The sequence below is a fragment of the Strix aluco genome, chromosome 33, assembly GCF_031877795.1.
Source record: "Strix aluco isolate bStrAlu1 chromosome 33, bStrAlu1.hap1, whole genome shotgun sequence".
NCBI lineage: Eukaryota > Metazoa > Chordata > Aves > Strigiformes > Strigidae > Strix > Strix aluco.
The window spans coordinates 2,919,741-2,940,811 of NC_133963.1; the positions used below are offsets into that span (position 1 = coordinate 2,919,741).

Consider the following 21,071-nt stretch of genomic DNA (forward strand, 5'->3'; position numbering starts at 1 on the left):
TGAAGGAAGGGGAAGGAAGGCGGGCGAGGAAGAAGAGGAAGGAAGGGGAAGGAAGGCGGGCGAGGAAGAAGAGGAAGGAAGGGGAAGGAAGGCGGGCGAGGAAGAAGAGAAGGAAGGAAGGCAGGCGAGGAAGAAGAGGAAGGAAGGAAGGCGGGCGAGGGAGGAAGAGGAAGGAAGGAAGGCGGGCGAGGAGGAAGAGGAAGGAAGGAAGGCCAGGAAGAGGAGGAAGAGGAAGAAAGGAGGGCGAGGAGGAGGAAGGAAGGACGAGGAAGTAAGGAAGGCAGGAGGCTGAGGAGGGGAGCCCCAGGGCAGGGGCCCACCCCCCCCCCCGACACTCCCCTCCAGCAGCACCCAGCGGCCCAGGAGAGCCGGTTGCCCCGATGGCCCCCACAACCCCCCAGCCCCTCCCTTCCCCCCCCCGGTTCCTGGGGGGGGGTCCCAGAGGGACCCGGGGTGGGTGGGGCGGGGGGGTCCCCAACCTTGGCATTGAGCATGTCGATGCAGAAGTGGCAGAGGGCGGCCTTGAAGAAATACTCCTTGGCGCTGTACTTGAGGAGGGGGCTGTCCATGGCGCTGGTGCCCACCTGGGGGGGCAAAGGGGGGGGGTCGGAGCCTTTTCCAGAATATTCCGAGCCAAATCCTCGCCCACGGGTGGGAGCTGCCTCCCCCGGCGAGCATTTGGCTACGGGCCGCAGCGAGCGGGCTACCGACCTGTTCGTAGATCTCCACGGCTTTCTGGTACTGCTCCAGCTGCGCGGCGTACGTGGCTACCTTCAGCAGACACTTGTTAGCCGAGCTGCGGGCAACGGAGAGGATGGAGGGGGAGAAAGATGCGGGAGCCACTCGGCCAGGAGCCGGCACCGCGCCGCTGCCACTCGGGGCTCCCCCCCACACCCCCCCGACGCAGAAAAGGCGGCCGGGCCACAGCGAAAACACCCCAACACCGCTCGGTTTGGAAAACCAGAAATTTGGCCACCAGCTCTTTTCTCAGCTGGCCCACAGCACCAGGAGCTCACGGTGGAGAAGCAAAATATGGCCACCAGCTCTTTTCTCAGCTGGCCACAGCACCAGGAGCTCATGGCGGAGAAGCGAAATTTGGCCACCAGCTCTTTCCTCAGCTGGCCCACAGCACCAGGAGCCACAGCAGGGAAGCAAAATTTGGCCACCAGCTCTTTCCTCAGCTGGCCCACAGCACCAGGAGCCACAGCAGGGAAGCAAAATTTGGCCACCAGCTCTTTCCTCAGCTGGCCCACAGCACCAGGAGCCACAGCAGAGAAGCAAAATTTGGCCACCAGCTCTTTCCTCAGCTGGCCCACGGCACCAGGAGCCACAGCAGAAGTGAAATCTGGCCACCAGCTCTATCCTCAGCTGGCCCACGGCACCTGTTGTCCAAAGTACCTGTTGGATTCTTCCCCCTTGTAGTAGTCCGCGGCCTGCTCGTAGTGGGCTATGGCCTAGAGGGAGGAGGCAAACGCAGTCAGGCAGCCACGCGCCGTGAGAAAAACATACAAATTTTTCTCTAAAAATACCAAAAAAAAGGGTTACAGGGTGAAGCCCGGCCAGCCCGCCCACGCTTCCATCTGCTGCGGCCGGCTCCCAGCCCAGGGTGGCAAGTGGCCGGCAGCTCCCCGCCGAGACAAGGTCAAGCACGGCACAAAGGCCCAGCTTTTTTTTTTTTTTTTTTTTTTTAATAATTTTATCTTTTTGGGGCTGTTTTTGAAGGGGGGGCGGCTCATCTCCCGGCTGCCCGTGGGCGCCTTTCACACCCGTCTCCTGCCAACAAGCCCGGGGACCCGCTGGGCAGCTAAATTTGAACAAACGCCATCGCTGCCACCGGGGACTCGCAAATCTGGGCGGGGGGGCTCGCAAATTTGGCCTGAGGGCAAATCCGCCCCCCCCCCCCCTCTTAATTTAACCCCCAGAGCCACCAAGCAGGGGAGGAGCGCGGAGAACGGCCCTAAATTCACCCCGGGAAATCGCAGCCTCGATTAGATCCGCTCGTTTTCTCTTTAAAACTGGTTTATTCCCCAGGAAAAAAAAAAAAAAAAAAAAATTAAATAAAATTTTGCCTGTTGAGGCAAAATCTGGAGCGGCAGGGGGAGGAAGAGCGGGGGGAGGAAGAGCGGGGGCGGAGGCGGCCCCGCGGGCACCTGAGCCTCGGGGAGCTCCGCTCGCTCCCCCGGCAGCGGCGATTTTGTCTCAGATGGCTCCAATCAAACTGTTCTTGCGCTTCCCCGACGCCCACGCAAGCCCTGAGCTTTGCTTTTTTTTTTTTTTTTAATTTTTTTTTTTTTTTTTTTTTAGCAGCGGCGCCGCCATTCCGAGCGTCTCCGCGCGCTGACGCGCCCCGGGAAGCGTCGGCGGGGTTTTAGGGGGTTTAAATCCACCTCCCGACACATTTTGGGGTAAAAAAAAAAAACAACCCCTGAGGGCGAAGGGTGACCCGGGAGCGGCTCCGATCAGCAAAACCTGGAAAATTCTGAGTTTTAATCGTGTTCAAACCCCCCTCGGGGAGGCCGGGGGACGCGCTCGGCGCCGTTTACCTTCTCGATATCCACCAGCTCCGCCTCGTAGATCTCGGCGATGGAGATGTGGTGCTTGGCCGCGATGGTGAAACGACCCTGGAAGCGGGAAGGAGGTTGGGAAAAGCCGCTCCGGGAAGGGTTTATCCGCGGAAAAAATGTGCGTTTTAGCAGTTTCGGCACCAAAAAGCTGGAAAAAAAACCCCACCCAACGGAGACCAACCCGCCCCGTGGCGGCTCTCTGCGCGTGGAGAGACGTGGAAGAGCCTTCGGCCTCGCCACCCCCCTCCCGGCGAGGCGCTTACCATGTCGGTGTAGATCTCGATGGCTCTGATCAAACAGTTAATGGCCTCTGGGAAGAGAAAAAAAAAAGAAGGTGCGTGAGGATGGGCTTCACTGGTCGCTGCCACCCCCCCGTTGAGAGAGCTCGGAGATCCACGGGCGCGCCGGAACGAGCCGCGGAGGCCACGGGATGCCCGGGGGGATCCGGAGGCCACGGGATGCCCGGGGGGGGGGGGGGATCCGGAGCATGTGAGCGGTGACAGCGACCAGCAGACAGTGGAGCGGGTTGAAGACCCCCTTGGTGTGGGCACAGCTGCCTCCTGGCATTTGGATGTATCTGAACCCCCAACATCGACCCCTAAAAACGTTCCAGATGGAGGCCAGACCCCTAAAGATGTTCCAGATGGAGGCCAGACCCCTGAAAACGTTCCAGATGGAGGCCAGACCCCTGAAAACGTTCCAGATGGAGGCCAGACCCCTGAAAACGTTCCAGATGGAGACCAGACCCCTGAAAACGTTCCAGATGGAGACCAGACCCCTGAAAACGTTCCAGATGGAGACCAGACCCCTGAAAACGTTCCAGATGGAGACCAGACCCCTGAAAACGTTCCAGATGGAGGCCAGACCCCTGAAAACGTTCCAGATGGAGGCCAGACCCCTGAAAACGTTCCAGATGGAGGCCAGACCCCTGAAAACGTTCCAGATGGAGACCAGACCCCTGAAAACGTTCCAGATGGAGACCAGACCCCTGAAAACGTTCCAGATGGAGACCAGACCCCTGAAAACGTTCCAGATGGAGACCAGACCCCTGAAAACGTTCCAGATGGAGACCAGACCCCTGAAAACGTTCCAGATGGAGACCAGACCCCTGAAAACGTTCCAGATGGAGACCAGACCCCTGAAAACGTTCCAGATGGAGACCAGACCCCTGAAAACGTTCAAGATGGAGACCAGACCCCTAAAAACGTTCCAGATGGAGACCAGACCCCTAAAAACGTTCCAGATGGAGACGAGACCCCTGAAAACGTTCCAGATGGAGACCAGACCCCTAAAAACGTTCCAGATGGAGACCAGACCCCTAGAAATGCTCCAGACTCGGACCAGACCCCTAAAAATATGAGAGACAGACGCCTAAAAATATTTGAGATGGAGACCAGACTCCTAAAAATGCTTCAGACTCGGACCAGACCCCTAAAAACATGAGACACAGACCCCTAAAAACGTTCAATATGGAGACCAGACCCTAAAAATCTTCACAATGGAGACCAGACCCCCAAAAACGTTCCATACGGAGGCCAGACCCCCAAAAACGTTCCATACGGAGGCCAGACCCCCAAAAACATTTAAGACCCAGACCCTGTGGTGGGACAAACCCCCACAGCAACTCCACAGCCCCCCCAGGCCCAAGCCAGGACCCCCCCCCCTCTCCCCAGCCCCACGGGGTGAGATCTCACCCGGCGCTGCCTCCCAACAGGCCCCCCCCAAAGTTTCTCCAACCGGGGGGAAACGCCGGTGGCTCAGTCGAGCGCGGTGCGGGGCCCCAAAACCGCAGCGTTTTGGTGGATTTCAGGAGGCGCCGCCGCCTTCCCCCCCCACACACCCCGCTGCCACCAAAGAGGCGTGGGAGGAATTTTGCCGCAGCGAAAACGCCGGGAGACGCATCTTTTTCTGTCTGCTCCCGGTGCTCCCTCCCAGGGAGCCGCCGTCGAGCGCCAGCCGGCGCGGCCGCGTCTCCCCCGCACCCAGCGCCGGCTGCGGGGGGTCTGGGGGGGGCGAAGGAGGGAGCGGGGCCGCATCCTGGACCCATCCCGAGGGCAGCGGCGCAGCCCCGCGGCCGCAGGACCCTCAACCGAGTCCCTTCGGCGAGAAGACGCCGTCGTGGACGCGCACGCGAGGTTCAACCGCCATTTTCTCGCCAGAAATTCACCCCCCCGGGGTCGCGGCTTCGTCCTGGCGCTCCCGGTCACAACCCCTGCCCGCCGCCGCGAATCCCCCAGCCCCCCGGGAAGCTTTTGGCCCCAATCTCCAAGCCCTTTGGCCCCAATCCCAAGCCTTTTTGCCCCAATCTCGAAGCTTTTAGCTCCGCTGTCCCCTCGGGGCGGGGAAGCGGGAACATCTCCGCACACCAGCGGCCAGGGCTGGGGAGCAGCACGAGCGCATCATCGGAACATCAGTCTCGGGGAGATTAAACAAATCCTCCAGGAGATTAAATTTGTTTTCTCCTCAGGTTATTTCATTATTTTCTCTGAAAATCACCCAAACTGGCGCAGAGAAGCCGTCGCCAAGCGAGGCGGCTTGCCAGGAACGCCGAAGCGTGGGTGCGGGCAAGGAAAGCGAGACCGACTCTCGCGCTCGTTCCCCTCCCAGGAGCATAAAACCCGCCCGAAACGCTCCCACACACGTTCCCCTCCCGCCAAAAACGCTCTGAGTCACCCACGGGACACCCCAACCCCCGTCACCAGGCGTCGAGGAGCAGCAGCGGCGGCTTGCGAGCCCAAAACGTGCTCCCGGCTGCTCCGATGTCGGAGCCAACCGAGGTGGGATTCGAGCCCAATCCCCTCCCCGAAGGGACCGGCGAGGCCTCACCTTGTGGGTCGGCTTTTTTGAAGGCGTTGCCGGCGTCCACAAAGTTGGTGGCCGCGTCGTGTTTGCTCTGGAGCTGCAGGTGGAGCTGAGCCGCTTGGCAAAAAGCGTTTCCTGCAGCTGGAGGAAGAGAAAAGCAGCTGAGAAACGTCGCCCCGGGGGCCTGGAAATGTCGCCCGGAGCAAGACGAGGCCGCGCCGCTGCCAAACCCCGAGGGGTTGACCCCCCCTCCCCGGCCCCACGCGTACGTACCGCTCCAATTTTTGGCCATTTTGAACATATTTGCCGCTCGGGCGTAGATGTCGCATGCTTCCTCGATCCTGGAGGAGCCCCTGGAAGTCAAAGAGAAACAGGAGCTGGGTTGGTCCTTTGCAGAAATGGGGGGGTTTTTATTAATAATTAATGAGTAGAGGGATCCCTCCCACAGCAAAGGGGTGGAAAACCTGTCCCAAACGAGCCCACGCTGCGAAGACCCAGCTCACGTCTCCCCTCTGCCACAGGGGACACGGCCAGCACCTGCTGGAGCAGCCTCTGAACCCCCAAAACAGCCTCTCGGCCCCCAAAACGGCCACTCCGGGACCCCCACATCACAGCCCCTCGGGCCCCCAAAACACGGCCTCAACGCAGAGAAGGGCGAGGCTGCAGGGCTGCCCGCTAGCCCGGGGGGGAGCGGGGAGGGAGCCAACCCCCCCCAAAACCGACCCGTTTCATAACACAGGGGCTGCGGCACCTCCCAGCCACGCCAGCGAGCAGGATCCTCCGCTGACCTCGACGATTCCGAGCAGGAATCCCAGCTGGTGGCTCAAGGGAGCTTGTTATTGTTGCATTTATGGGTTTTTCAGCTTTTTTTTTTTTTTTAAGCACCAGCTTAAGCGGTTTTGCTCACCGCTGGAAAGCAGCGGCGAGAGACGTGGCAGGGGTGACTCGGGTCGGATCAGTTTGAGCAGCCAAATTCCCCCGCTCCCACCCCAAAAATCCCTCGGGCTGAGCACAGCTCGAGGCTGATCACGACAACCAAAACCGTCTCTTAACTCCAAAACTCCCAGTCGAGATGAGAAATTACCCTTTAATACCTCAACGCCTGAGTTTTTCCGCCTCACGCTAATTTGGAGCTGTTAATTAACACTACGGAGGACGAGATTCCTGACAGATTGGAAACTGGCCCACAGAGAAGAAGGGTCGGAAGGATTATCCGGGAAATTACAGGCCTGTCAGCTTGACATCGGTGCCCGGGAAGCTGATGGAGCAGCTCGTCCTGAGCACCATCACACAGCACGTGCGGGACAACCAGATGGTCAGGCCCAGCCAGCGGTTTTAGGAAGGGCAGGTCCTGCCTGACTAAACCTGATCTCCTTCTACGATGGTCTGGACGAGGGGATCGAGTGCCCCCTCAGTCAGTTTGCAGATGACACCCAGTTGGGTGGGAGTGTTGATCTCTCGAGGGTAGGGAGGCTCTGCAGAGAGACCTGGCCAGGCTGGAGCGATGGGCTGAGCCCAACGGGAGGAGTTTCACTAAGGCCAAATGCCGGGTGCTGCCCCTGGGCCACAACAACCCCCAGCAGGGCTACAGGCTGGGGGAGGAGTGGCTGGAGAGCTGCCAGTCAGAGAGGGACCTGGGGGGTGATTGATGGATAACGAGCCAGCGCTGTGCCCAGGTGGCCAAAAAGGCCAATGGCATCATCCTGGCTTGTATCAGCCCTAGCGTGGCCAGCAGGGACAGGGAAGGGATCTCACCCCTGTGCTCGGCCGCCCCTCGATGAGTGGGTTCAGTTTTGGGGGTCCTCACCCCAAAAAGGCCATTGAGGTGCTGGAATGTGGCCAGAGAAGAACGAAACTAGTGAAGGATCCAGAGAACAAGTCTTAGGAGGAGCAGCTGAGGGAACTGGGGGGGGTTAGTCTGGAGAAGAGGAGGCTGAGGGGAGACCTCCTGGCCCTCTGCAACTCCCTGAAAGGAGGGTGCAGAGAGGGGGGAGGAGTCTCTTGAGCCAAGGACCCAGCGCCAGGCCAAGAGGGAATGGCCTCAAGCTGCGCCAGGGCAGGGTCAGACTGGCTCTTAGGAAGGATTTCTTTGCAGAAGGGGCTGTTGGGCGTTGGAATGGGCTGCCCAGGGCAGGGGGGGAGTCCCCATCCCTGGAGGGGTTGAAGAGTCGGGTTGACCCAGCGCTGAGGGATCTGGGGGAGTTGGGAACGGTCAGGGTGAGGTTCATGGTGGGGCTGGAGGAGCTCCAAGGGCTTTTCCAACCGCGATGATTCTGTGATTCCGTGAGCTGAAGGAAACGTGACGGTCCTCCCCCACCCACAAAACCAGCTCCCGGTGACTCCATCCCAACCGCAGCCTCAGGAAAACAAACCTCCCCCTCGCCGGACGAGCAATGGACTCGCTCTTGTTTACAAGAAGCGCGTGGTTAAAACCGAGTTTTGCAAGGCCAAGCGTAGGGATTCGCTCGCTGCTTCCCCAGCACCACGGCTGCGTAAAGCCGGAGTTAAAGCCAGGCCTAGTCAGCCAGCGCAGGCGTGAAACGGGGCTTTGAGCAGAGACGAGGCGGTCAGAGCGCTGGAGTTTGTCCCTCGGCGGGGCAGGGGGGAGCACAATGCCCCTGGCCACACCAGACCCCCCCCCTCCCCGCAGACGTCCAGTTGCACCCAGAGGAATTTAAGGTTTAAAAAAAGCCCTCTTTGGGCCAGCTGCCAAGGCCACGCGAAAGCGAGGGACACGTTTACCAGGAATCCAGAGGCTGGTTTTTAACAGCCTCCCCCCCCCGCCTCATTCATAGCCCCCAGGTGCCACTCCATGGCCTAACACCCTCTGCCACCCCCCCAATGCCACCCCTCAACCCCAAATCCCAGCACCTTCATCCTAAAGTCCCCCAGAAGCTCCTCACACCCCTTTCCTGTCACCCTTCACCCCCAAAACCCCCCCAGGGCCCAGCACCTTCATTCCAAAGCCCCCCAGAAGCTCCTTACACCCCTTTTCTGCCCCCCAGGACCCTCACAGTGCCCCCCCCCCCAGATCCTCCCCAGGGGCCAACACTTTCATCCCAAAGCCCCCAGAAGCCCCCAACACCCCTTTTCTGGCTCCCCCCAGCCCCAAATGCCACCCAAGGCCCAGCACCTTCACCCCAAAGCCCCCCCAAAAGCTTCTTACACCCCTTTTCTGCCCCCCTGCACCCCCACAGTGCCCCCCTCAACTCCAAATCCCCCCAAAGGCTCAGCACCTTCATCCCAAAGCCCCTCAAAAGCTCCTTACACACCTTTTCTGCCCCCCAGCACCCTCGCAGTGCCCCCCCATGCCCAAATCCCCCCCCCAAGGCCCAACACCTTCATCCCAAAGCCCCCTAGAAGCCCCTAACACCCCTTTTCTGCCCCCCTCCAAGCCCAAATCCCCCCCAAGGCCCAGCACTGTCATCCCAAAGCCCCCCAGAAGTTCCTTACACCCCGTCCCTGTCTCCCCTCACTGCCGAATCCCCCCCAGGGGCCAACACCTTCATCCCAAAGCCCCCTAGAAGCCCCTAACACCCCTCTTCTGCCCCCCCCAGCCCCAAATAACCCCCAAGGCCCAGCACCGTCATCCCAACCCCCCCCAAAAGCTCCTTACGCCCCTTTCCTGCTCCCTCCGCCCCCAAATCCCCCCCAGGAGTCAGCACCCGCACCTCCAACCCCCCACCCCATGACATCCCCTCAGTGTCCACTCCCCACACCGCCCCCCCAGAAGTTCCCAACACCCCTCCCAGCCCCCCGCCGCTGTCAGCCCCCCGGGGGTGGGGGCCGGGCCGTGCCGAGCGGCGCGCCCTCACCCGAAGAGGCCGGCGAAGAAGGATTGGGAGCCGCGGACCTTCTTGTCGGCCTCGGCCAGGAGCTGCAGCGCCTCTTTCTCCTTCCCGGCCTGGTCCATGGCGGCCGCCAGCTGCCACAGCGCTCCGCCTCGCTTTGACGCCGCCGCGCGCCCCCCTCACGTGACGCCGGCGACAGCATCCCATTGGCGGGAAGCGACCACGTGAGGCGGGATGAGGGGCGGGGCCAGCGCAGCCGCCGCTTCCCCGCGGCGCGGGGGGGGGGGGGGGGCGGTGACACAAGGGCACCTGCAGCCCCAAAACGGGCCGTTTTCGCGTTTTTCGGTCATTTTGACGCGTTCCAGTGACGCAGCGCTGACGCGGTGGGCTGGAGCCCGGCGTGAGTGACGAGTCGCGGCGGGTGGGAGTGTCCGTGAGGGAGCCCGGGGTCAGGCGAGCGCCCGCAGCCCCGCGGTGACATCGCGGCGACATCGCGGCGACATCGCGGCGACATCGCGGTGACATCGCGGCATCAACGACCTGACGGTGGAAACAGGGCTGGCACCGCTGCTCCCCCCAACTGGAAACAGGGTCTGGGACAAGCGACCGGCAGGAGGGGTCAGGTCAACCCAGCCGCCTCGTCCCGCAAGGCGCTTAATGAAGCTCCGGCTAATTAGTGCGAGCCGAGCGGAAAAATTAACGATGCACCCCCCAGCCCCAGCAGGAACTTCCGAGAGCAGCCCTCGATTAATTACTTCCCGGTGAAAGGGGAGCGCTCCGGCTAACGAAGGCGTGAGTATTTAATGAGAGCACGTCGGAAAACGTTTTTGGGGTGAAATCCCCAGAAATCCGCTGCCTGCGGGTGTGAAAAGATGAATTCACATCACTGAAAACGGTGAGGTTTGGGCACAGGCGTTTTTTTGGGGGGGAAAGTGATTATTTAATGCGATTTACAGGCCCCGTTCCTCCGGCGACACCTCGCCAAAACACGGTGAGAAAATTCCCTCCGCCGGCTAAATGAGGATTGTGGTTTTTCCCAATTTGTGCTGGTTTAACCCCAAACTCCCACCCGCGGGCCTGGTGAAATTTTTCAGCCCAAAAAAAAAAAAAAACCACCAAACACAAAAGCCCCGGGGTGGGGGCAGAAACTCGCCCAAAAGCGTTTCCCACCCGGCCCCTCGCTCCTGGCAACTCCCTGGCGGGTTGAACTCGGTAGCCACGTGGCTCATTTTAATGGTCCTTGTTTCCCCCTCTGCAAACCGGCGCCAAGGTTGGAGCCAACCGGCCCAGAATGTCTCAGTTTTTACAGAAAAACATGAAGCCGGAGGGCGAGGGCAGCGAGGCGCAGCCGAAGGAGGAGGCGACGGAGGAGCCGGCTCTACCCCCGCAGCCCTACCCGCAGCCCACGCAAGGTACGTGCACCATTTTTGTCTTTTTTTTCCTTAAAAAAAAAAAATCGGCGCGGGACGTTTCCCCCGAACGCAATTTGAGGTCGGAGGTCGGACGCGGAGGCCACGTGGCTCGTTGCTTTTCTCTCCTCAGACGACGCCCCGAGGGTCTTCGCCCCCCACCACGTGGCGGCCGCTCTGGGGCCTTCATCGAGGAGGAAGAGGGAGAAGGGCGGGGGGCAGGAGGGGGCCGGCGCCGCGCTGTACGGCGACCGGCGGAAATCCAAAGTGTGGAATTATTACACCAAACTGGGCGACGCTTACGTGGAGTGCACCGTCTGCAAGAAGCAGCTTTCCTTCCACAACAGCACCACGACCATGCGGGAGCATCTGGTGAGGAAGCACAGCATCCGCGACACCCTCCTCCTCCCCCCGCAGCTCAAGGACGATCCCGCCTCCGAACCCGATTACGGCGCCGAAAACGTCGCCAAACGCGCCCGGCAGACGCCGCCGGAAAGCGGCCTCCTCCTCCCCGCCGGCGCGTCCTGCTCGGAGCCGCGCGCCGACGTCCTCCAGGAGCTGGTGCTGGAGATGATTTTCCGCGATCTTCACCCTCTCTCCGTGGTGAGGGATAAAGGATTCGGGCTCCTGCTCGGTTACCTGGAGCCTAATTTCACGCTGCCGTCGCCGGCGCAGCTCTCGGGGATGCTCTGGCACCGTTACGGCGCCGTCAAGCAGCATTTGGAGCGGTACCTGCAGACGGCGCAGGCCATCGTGCTCTGCGCCGAGTTCTGGGTGTCGCGGCTGAGCCAGAGCTACGTGACGGTGACGGCGAATTTCATCGACGGGGAGTGGCGGCGGGCGCGGTGCGTGATGGAGACGCGGCGAGCGCGCCAGGAGGACGGGGAGGGCGAGTTGGGGGAGAAGTTATACGCCGTTTTGGCGGAGTTCGGGCTGTCGGGGCGGTCGGTGTTCTGCGTGCTGCAGGACGGGCCACAGGGCGCGGCGGCGAGCGGGCAGCGGGCGCAGAACGCGTACGGTTGGAGCAGCCTGCGCTGCGCCGCGCGCGGCCTGCAGCTCTGCGTCCAGGCCGGCTTGGAGGTCGAACCGGTGCGGGAAGCTTTGAGCATTGCCCGCGGCATCGTTCGGTATTTCCAGCAGGACGCCAAGGCCGCCCGTTCCTTAAACGGCAAACTGGAGGCTATCAATAAAACCAAGCTTAAGCTGGTGATGGACGTGAGCACGCGGTGGCTGAGCACCATCGAGATGTGCGAGAGCCTCCTCGAGCTCAAGTGGGCTCTGATGGCCGTGCTGGAGGAGCACCCCAAGGGCGCGGCGGGCGCCCCGGCGCTGGCCGACCACCAGTGGAAGCTCCTCCAGGATTTAGTCGCGGTGCTGAGGACCATCAAGATCGCCACGGCCTTCCTCCGCGAGGAGCAGAACGCCTCGGCCTCCTCGCTGCTGCCCTGCGTCCACGGCGTGGTGGGCGCCATCGGTCGACAAGCCGAAGAAGCCGGCGCCGTCCTCAAAACGGTGGTTGGCAACATCCGGACGGAGCTGACGCGGCGCTGGGGGCTGGCGGAGGACGAGAGGTTGTTGGAGAGCCCGGCGGCCATCGCTTCGTTTTTAGACCCGCGGTTTAAGGAGCTGCGCTTTCTCAGTCCCGGCTTAAGAAGCGAGCTGCACAAAAAAGTCAAAACCATGTTGTCGCAGGTTTGGAACCCCCAATCCCCACCCGCCGGCGCCTTCTGGGCGCCCAACCCGCCGCACAAAGCCGAAGGCGGCGGCAGCGATGGCGCCGCGCGGAAGGACAGAAGCTCGAGCGCGTCGTCCCCCAGCGTCTACGACATCCTGCTGGGGAAGGACCCGACGGAGAGCATGCCCGAGATCCACCAGCAGCTGGAAAATTACATCGTGGAGCCGCTCTGCAAGCGCAGCACCGACCCGTTGCGCTGGTGGAAAAGCAACGAGCATCGTTTCCCGGCCGTGGCGCGGCTCAGCCGGCAATACCTGGCCGTGCCGGCTACCGCCGTCCTGCCCGAGCAAGCCTTCGGCACCGGCGAGAGCGCGCTGGAGCACCGGCGAGCCGTCCTGGCACCGGAAAACCTCGATCAAATCCTCTTCCTGCATCAGAATTTTGATTTTTTAGAAGCGATGAGGAACGGTAACGAGGCTCGCAACAGGACCCCGCGCTGACGCAGGCCCCCGCCGGCCAGCGCCGAGGATTTCTCCCAACTCCCGCCTAAACGTTCCCGTCGGCAGCGCCGGCAGCTCACCTCGGAGCGCCGCCGTCCCGGGGCGCGACGCCTTCGCTCTCCCCTCAGCCCTCTTCCCCCTCAGAGCCAGCCGGGTGCTCACCACAGGGCTTAGGCCAGGCCTAAAGCCCACGGCGCATCCTCGAGCTCCCTAAAGCCAGGCTCAGGCCGCGCCTGGGTGGGTTTTCGCACGTAAGCGGCGCCGGCCGCGGGCAAGCTGGGAGGTAAAACCAGGCCTGGCTGGGTGCCGAGCTGCCGGCCGGCCTGGTTGATGCTGGTGGCCCACGTGGCTACCAGACGGGCTGTGCCAACACCATTAACTTGCCCACAACCACCTGGAAGGGGGGAGGAGGGAGCCCCGAGGCCAGTTGGGGTGTCACCCCAACACCCGCGAGATACATCAGCGCACACCCAAAATCACTCAGGATCTTGCGCCAGGGCACGAGCCACGTCCTGGCAGCTGTATCGATAATTAAGATCTCTCAGTGCTGCCACATCCCACTTTTTTTGGTTTTTTTGAAGGAAACAGCCCCATTTCCAGCTGCCTTCCAGCTCTTTTTTTTTTTTTTCCCTGAGCGTTACTGCTAAAACTCTCTGTCCTCGCAGCCGCTTCCAGGGCTGCTGCTGACTTCAACGACCGTCTCTGCTTTGGGAAGGCGGCTGGTTTCCCTTCGGGATCGTAAGGGCTAAGAGAAAAAACTTCCTTTTTGACTTTTTTTTTTTTAAAAAAAATACAAGTGATGAGAAACGAAAGGACGATGTTGGCAGCCGCCTCCTGCTTTGGGTAAAGATTTTTATCCTGAAGACGGGTCCTTTACTGCCTGCGGACTTTCAGCCTAAATTAAAATTAGTAAAAATTACACAAAGCTGTGACAATCCGGTGGCCTGGCAACACCAAAAAAGCCTTTTATCCCTCCTGGTGTAACGACAGCGGAGACAAGACCTGGATTTACACCCGACCTAAGCAAACCCCGCTTTCAGGAGCGACGGCAGCGGCGCCTCCGCGGGACAAGACCCCTCGTGTCCCCGTCCCTCACGTTCTGCAGCCACAAACCGACTGAGAAGCTGCAGCCTGGGAGCACCCCCGGGGCTCCGCAGGGTTTGTGGTCTCAAGCTTTAACTTTTAGGAGGGGTTTGGGGATAAAACGGGTCCGTCTTGACGCCCGCTGTGGCCGAGGGAGTGGTTGCTTTTCAAGCACGACGCGCCCACAAAGCGGAACGAACTTTGCTTCAATTATTTAATTCTTCAGAGCACAACCAGCAAGAGAAGCCCAAGAATTTTTACAGCCGCTACTCGAGAACCCAGTTTAACAAGCTGAGGGGAAAACACATTAAAAAAAAAAAAAAACAAAAACCAAAACTCCAAGGCTTACCTGGCTCAGACACGTGCGGCGTCCACGATCGGAAACGCCGAGCGTTTCTTTCTGCCAAACTCGACGCCAACCGTTGGCTCGAACCGCTGAGAAAACCCCAAAACAAGTTGTCAAAACACGCCGTGCACCCAAAATCGCGGCTTTTCTTCCCAAATCCCTTCGGCAAAAGGTTCTCCACGGCTTCACCGAGCGCTTTTCCAGGGCGGGAAGAGCCGAGGTGCTTCTCCAGCCTCAAACATGCACCAAGTTAGAAAACAAACGGATTTTATACTTAATTTTTTTTTTTTTTTTAATTCAGTAAACACTGTTCAACCAAGCTTTGTTCTTCTCAGTGGTGTGGAGTTGATTTTGAGGCGCGGGGGGACGCGGTGGCACAACCTCGTTCTCCCCGGCTGTGCTGTTAAACACCACATATTGGGTGGAAAAATCAAACCAAACCACCAAAAGCGAGAGGGTGGGGGCAGAGCTACAACAGGCTGATGCTCCGAGGCCCCTCTACGCCCCCCAGGGTGGATTCGGGAGCTTAAATATGCATTGACACCAGGACTGGGGTTTGGGGGGCTCTCCCTGAGGGAAATGCTGCTCCAGCCTGGCAGGAGGCTGCAGAGGGTCAGGATTGGGGGTTTGGGGGGCTCTCCCTGAGGGAAAAGCTGCTCCAGCCTGGCAGGAGGCTGCAGAGGGTCAGGATTGGGGGTTTGGGGGGCTCTCCCTGAGGGAAAAGCTGCTCCAGCCTGGCAGGAGGCTGCAGAGGGTCAGGATTGGGGGTTTGGGGGGCTCTCCCTGAGGGAAATGCTGCCCCAGCCTGGCAGGAGGACGTAGAGGGTCAGGATTGGGGGTTTGGGGGGCTCTCCCTGAGGGAAATGCTGCTCCAGCCTGGCAGGGGTCTGCAGAGGTGTGGGAGGCGTGGGCCTGTCAGCCCCTCACAGCCCCTCAGAAGCAGCAAGGCTTTGATGAGAAAGAGACCTTGGGAGAAAGATAAGAAACTGCCGAGTTGTGCCAAGTTGTCAGCGAAAAACAGTGGAGAGCTGCAACACTGAACTTGAAAAAGTACTGGACTGTGAGAAGTTACCGCCGCGTGAACAGCGCGTGAACGAGAAGTTGATTGTGCTGCACAGCGCGTGTCAGAGGGGTGTTATGCTGATAGGAGAAAAGGGTGATAGCTGTGTAATTGCTGATTTGCTAATTATGAAGTAAGAGCTTTGGCGAGAGCATAAGTATGTACTATCGGAAGAATAAACGGCTTTGCTTGTTATAACTCTCATAGAGTTGTGCAGGTCCGATACCGTCCCGCAAGAAACGGTGACCCCGATGTGCCAGGATGGAGCGCGGAAGACGCTGCGGGAGGATCCCCAGTTGGAGGTACCGTCTGCAGCGGGGTGTGATGTAGGAGAACAGCCGATCGATGGAAAACTCACCCGGGAGAGGTGATCAGTCGGGGGCAGCATGGGGCAGAACAAGTCCGCAGAGGAGATGGCCACTGTCAGACTCCTGCTGCATATACTCTGTAAGAGAGGGATAACTTATAATGAAACTTCTGTACGAAAGTCACTTAAACGGTGCAGAAACCACGGCTATCCTGCCGATACCCTCACAGCCTTTGAACCAGCAAAATGGGCTGGAATCAGTGAACGGTTGTGGGATGCTATTTCCAAGGGGGATCAGCATGGCAGTGAGCTGGTGACCACTTGGAAGTTGGTTTCGGACACTCTTAAAGCGCCGAGTTGGCGGCGGTGGTCCCGGGCCTCCCCGAGCCCCCCCCGGCGCGGAGCGACTGCCTGCGGCCGTCTGGCACCGTGCGATCGTCCGTGCCGCCTCCCCCGAACACCGAAAGCGGCAGTTTTTCACAGAAGGTGCTGACACTGGGATGCGGAGTCCCTTGTCCATTCTAAAAGGACTAACTTTAAACCTTTCTGATGGTCAGGACACCAAAAGCCTTGATTTTAAAACAAGGAAGGGGGAATTTTCCGGACGAGGCACATAATCAACTGGCAACGGCTTTATATATTCTTAACGGTGTTTTGATGTTTGTAGGATTTGTCATTTGATGTTGTGTGAGTGATAAGTGTCAGGGCCCCTTTGTGTGGGTGTGGGACTGTTCTGCGGGTGTGAGGCGCAGCCCAGCTGCGGAGTGCGGAGTTCTCTGAGCCGCCGTTCCGTTATCCTGCGAGGGAAGCGGCCGCAGAGGAACGAAGCGCAGGGCAGGCTCTGTACCGGTGGGGGGGCAGTGCAGGACGAGGGAACATTCCTTAGGACAGAGCACTGGTGCTGCCTGCTTGTTCAGGCTCAGTGTTTGAAGTGTCACAGGTGAAATATCTCCTCTAGCGGGAGGCAGTAATTAATTCTGTGTTCATTGTTGTCTTGAATTTAGGTGCATACTCTGCGGAGAGTGCGCCCTTGTACCATCTGCCTCAGGGGGTATTGTCAGCTTAATCAGGCAGCGTGTTAAGGTAAAGTAGACGAGATGGGAAGTGGCCAGAGTGGGGGAATAGTCAAAGAGAGTCACCTCGGCTGTATTTTAAAACGCTGGAAGAAGATAGGGGGAGCTCCAGGCACAAGTGTGAACAAAAAGACCCTAATCAAATATTGCAATCAGTGGTGGTTTATAATAATTTAGTCGATACCGATCAGGCGTGGACTTAGCAGCCTCCGAGTCAGTAACATCATTAGATACCACGGTATCCTTGATACCAACAGGAGTATATAGACTGTTGGGAAATGAAGGAAAAAAAAAAAAAAAAGTGCATTATGACAGGTAGGCAGCACCTCCCACTACTTGCTGGTCAGGAACCTGCGTGTATCCTTGTTCCAGTTACCACGCACATGTTACATGGCTAATACAAATGCCTTTGAGCAAGCTCGGCTTTCACATGCATTTTTTCCACCAAATTGCCACCAGGGCAATACAAAACCAGTTTTCTTTATCAAGGCGTCAGGCTAAAGACATCACCACCACTTGCCCTGAGCGCCAGAGGAGTCCTTCTCTTCAACAGCCAGTGGTGTCAGCCCTCGGGGACTCACCTCCTTGGAATTACAGCAATCTGATGTCACTCACTTCGCTGCATTTGGAACGTTAAAATACGTACCTGTGTCTGTTGATACCTTTTCTGGAGCGGTGTCTGCGTCCTGCCATACAGTGGGGAGTGAAGTATCTGCCCGGCATTCCCCATCACCGACCGGACAGGCCGTTGCGGAGCGTACGCATGGCACGCTAAAGCATCCACTGCAACAACAAAAAGGGGGAGATGGAGGGGATCAATCTACACCTCACAAAAGGCTAAATAAGGCATTATATGTCATGAACTTTTTAAACATTTCCCCTGTCTCACAGGTGCCGTCAATATTGCGTCACTTCTCGTCGCAGATACCAGATCAACAAGTCCAGGGCAAGGCCCAAGTGTTAGCAAAAAACCTGGGAATTGGTAACTGGGCAGGACCAGATCCTTTAATAACCCGGGGAAGAGGTTATGTTGTGTCTCCACAGGTCACGGTCCCCGGTGGTTACCGGCAGGGTGTGTGCGACCACACCTGAGGCGTGAGAGGCAGCTTTTGGTGGACACTCAGGAGCCGGCTGTGGGTGCTGTGGGTGCTGTGGGTGCCCCTGTGCCGACAGTTCACGGTCTCTTCGACTGGTCATTTAAGCAGAATGGATGGGTAATGCTTGCTGCTGCAACGGGACCAAATACACTATGTCTGTCCTTAATCACACTGCGGTTCCCAACTCTTTTAAGAGAAAATGCTGACAGTAATTGCAACTCCTTGATGAGATATACAGGCTTACTAGCCACTTGTGAAAGATGTAGCTTAGACAAAGTGTAGTTATTAATCAGGATGAAATGCTGTAAGAATGTGTGTATTCAACGTCCTTTATTTAACAATATTAAGAATTAAGAACTCAAGTGTTTAACCTTATTAGAAACTCCCTTGGTTTTCCCCCTTGAGCGGTGGCCAGGCTCTGGGTGGAACCCAACAGGAGGATGAGATCAGATGTTTCCACTCAAAGAAAATTGCCAGTTATTTTGGCCTGCTGATTTAGATATATGAGGCTGGACCCGCTTGCAGCGATGTTGGATGCCTCACCTACGGATGGACACATCGTGTAGGATTTGTGGTTTGCGAGGAAGGGCACTCTAAATCCTCGCTGCACCCAGGGTTCCCCAGCAGCTGCAGATCTGAACGTTAGTACCCCGGTAACTAAGTGTGCTATTCTGTATCGTCCTTGTTTTGTAACACTTACTCAAAGACCATCCTAGTCTTTTCAACTAGCAACTGTAACTGCTGGTTTATTTTTAGCCTTTTGTAGAATTGTTTTAGGTATTCTGTGTTTTTTGAAGTTTTTCTAAACCTTAATTGATGAAGCTCTGAAACAGTCTTGCGGGTGAAGCTGTAAAACAAAGGAGAGGGAGATGTGGGAGGCATCAGCCTGTCAGCCCTGCGCAGCCCCGGAGAAGCAGCAAGGCTCTGATGAGAAAGAGACCTTAGGAGAAAGATCAGAAACTGCCGAGTTGTGCCGAGGTGGCAGAGGAAAACAACGGACAGCTGCAACGCTGAACTTGGAAAAGTACTGACCTGTGAGAAGTTACCGCCGCGTGAACGAGAAGGTGACTGGTCTGCACAGCGCGTGTCAGAGGGGTCTCATGCTGATAGGAGAAAAGGTAGATAGCTGTCTAATTGCTGATTTGCTAATTATGCATTAAGAGGTTTGGCGAGAGCATAAGTATGTACTATTGGAAGAATAAACGGCTTTGCTGGTTATAACTCTCATAGAGTTGTGCAGGTCCAATATCCTCCCGCAACACAGAGGGTCAGGACTGGGGGTTTGGGGGGCTCTCCCTGAGGGAAATGCTGCTCCAGCCTGGCAGGAGGACGTAGAGGGACAGGATTGGGGATTTGGGGGGCTCTCCCTGAGGGAAATGCTGCTCCTGCCTGGCAGGAGGACGTAGAGTGTCAGGATTGGGGATTTGGGGGGCTCTCCCTGAGGGAAAAGCTGCTCCAGCCTTGCAGGAGGATGCACAGTGTCAGGACTGGGGGTTTGGGGGGCTCTCCCTGAGGGAAAAGCTGCTCCAGCCTGGCAGGAGGACGTAGAGGGTCAGGATTGGGGGTTTGGGGGGCTCTCCCTGAGGGAAAAGCTGCTCCAGCCTGGCAGGAGGCTGCAGAGGGTCAGGATTGGGGGTTTGGGGGGCTCTCCCTGAGGGAAATGCTGCTCCAGCCTGGCAGGAGGCTGCAGAGGGTCAGGATTGGGGGTTTGGGGAGCTCTGCCTGAGGGAAATGCTGCTCCAGCCTGGCAGGAGGACGTAGAGGGTCAGGATTGGGGGTTTGGGGGGCTCTCCCTGAGGGAAAAGCTGCTCCAGCCTGGCAGGAGGATGCAGAGGGTCGGGTTTGGGGGTTTGGGGGGCTCTCCCTGAGGGAAATGCTGCTCCACCCTTCAGGACGCTGCAGTGGGTCGGATTGTGGATCTGAGGGGCTCTCCCTGAGGGAAACATGGCTCCAGCATTGCAGGAGCCTGCAGAACACCGGGGTTGTGGGGTTTGGGGGACTCTCCCTGAGGATTCTGTGCGGGGAGGAGGGAAAGGGGCGCTCCAGCCCCCCCGTGTGGGGCTGCCCGGGAGCCTGAAGAGAGGAAAGGGAGGGATGGGTTTGGAGAGGTTTCCCCTCACCAGCACCGGCGCCGCCGCCTCGCCCGTCGTCCCGCGCCCCGGCTCTTCCCGCCCTGTCGCCTGCGGGCGGCGTCACGTGACGGGGTCGCGGGGCTGAGGCGGTTAAAGGCCTGAGGCGGCGGCGCCATTTTGTTGGAGGTGTGGGGAGGAGGTGAGAGGTGTTGTGGGCGTGGGCAAGGCGGCTGTGTGTGGAGGGAATGGGTGTTCGTGTGGGCGGAGAGGCATGGTAAAAGGTGGAAGTTTGGGTGGGAAATAGGGGGATAGAGTGGTGGTGGGGGGTGTTTTGTGAGGGAGGGCTTGGGGAAGAGGCTGGAAATGTGGGTGAGGGGGCAAAGCTCTGAGGAAGGTGGAGGAAAGGGCTAATCTGTACAACTTCAGTTGAGCCTCAAAGAACGGCCAAGCGTGCCTCGTGTCCGGGTGTTTTGCAGGCTGGCTTTGTCTAAATTATTTATCCAACCTGATTATTCCCCTGTGAAGTGGGAATATTGCTTCATGGAGTAGTGTTACCTCAGTAACTGGTGGCTGTAAAACACCCAGAAACCTTCAAAGTGACAGAAGGTGGGGTGCTGCAGCTCATCAGGATCCCTTTAAGCACCGTCTCCAAGCTATTTTTAGTACTTTTTTTTTTTTTTTTTTTTTCCCCTCACTATTTATTTCTTTACTGTTATGATTTTAAGGAATTTACATCGGTTGATTTTAGCAGGATGCCTCTCTGTCCCAGGAGGAGTGCCAGGCCATTCCTACATCTTTAATTGTAATGATGCTTCAACTGCACCACAGAAAAATATTATCAGGGTTGTGGTCTTGGTCTGGTTGATGAAGCAGCTGGTGGGAGCCACCTGGATCCTGGCGAAGCAATTTGGGAGAAGTGGGAGGAGGAAAAAAAAAAAAAAAATCACCTGAAAGTAAATAAACAATATTGTTTTTAATCGGAAAGGTGTCGCAGCGACTCCTGCTGCTGCAGTCTAGTGGTTAAAGCGAGAATCGCTCGTGAGGAGATGATGAACAAACCTTGAAGTGTTCGGGTGTTATTACATAAAATTGGTATGTAATTCTGTTAGTCATCAGCTGCGTATTTTAAGCCAATCTAAAAATAGCAGCGTTTGGGGGTTTCATTCGTTGCTCTGCTTTGCCAAGTTCCTGTCCAGAGTGCACGTTCGTGTCCGCGTGGGTATCGTACTAATTAATTAGTGCGCTGCGTGAGATGACTGATGCTTTTATTTCTTAAGAAGAGGGTTTTTACT

The 21,071-nt window shown here is 58.0% G+C and overlaps 2 protein-coding genes across 9 annotated transcripts; one reads left to right on the forward strand and one right to left on the reverse strand.

The window, feature by feature from the left end:
- Positions 1–5: 5 nt before the first annotated feature.
- NAPA (NSF attachment protein alpha) lies at positions 6–9,349 on the reverse strand (the record flags this gene model as incomplete). Its single annotated transcript, XM_074810072.1, has 8 exons — positions 9,182–9,349; positions 5,640–5,719; positions 5,391–5,507; positions 2,828–2,874; positions 2,544–2,621; positions 1,399–1,454; positions 712–796; positions 6–584 (listed from the first exon to the last, which is right to left on the reverse strand). Coding segments are annotated over exons 1-8 (1,140 nt in total), but the record flags the coding sequence as incomplete, so codon positions are not given.
- Positions 9,350–9,421: 72 nt separating this feature from the next.
- On the forward strand, positions 9,422–14,489 carry LOC141917019 (E3 SUMO-protein ligase ZBED1-like). Of its 8 annotated transcripts, none has more exons than XM_074810055.1 (4): positions 9,422–9,949; positions 10,114–10,148; positions 10,428–10,569; positions 10,700–14,489. In XM_074810055.1, exons 3-4 carry the CDS (start codon positions 10,449–10,451, stop codon positions 12,739–12,741), a joined length of 2,163 nt encoding a protein of 720 aa, XP_074666156.1. In that variant the 5' UTR covers positions 9,422–9,949; positions 10,114–10,148; positions 10,428–10,448; the 3' UTR covers positions 12,742–14,489. The 8 variants fall into 8 exon arrangements, with proteins under 8 accessions (XP_074666156.1, XP_074666158.1, XP_074666151.1 ...); XM_074810057.1 differs by having other exon boundaries at positions 10,458–10,569; XM_074810050.1 differs by having other exon boundaries at positions 9,422–10,148.
- The last annotated feature ends 6,582 nt before the right edge of the window (positions 14,490–21,071 follow it).

Bases quoted from the DNA above. Each gene is read 5' to 3' on its own strand.
- LOC141917019 (XM_074810050.1), top strand. From the start codon at position 10,101: ATGCGATTTACAGGCCCCGTTCCTCCGGCGACACCTCGCCAAAACACG. The intron at 10,149-10,427 runs GTGAGAAAATTC...ACCGGCGCCAAG, and splicing joins CGACACCTCGCCAAAACACG to GTTGGAGCCAACCGGCCCAG. The intron at 10,570-10,699 runs GTACGTGCACCA...TTCTCTCCTCAG, and splicing joins CTACCCGCAGCCCACGCAAG to ACGACGCCCCGAGGGTCTTC.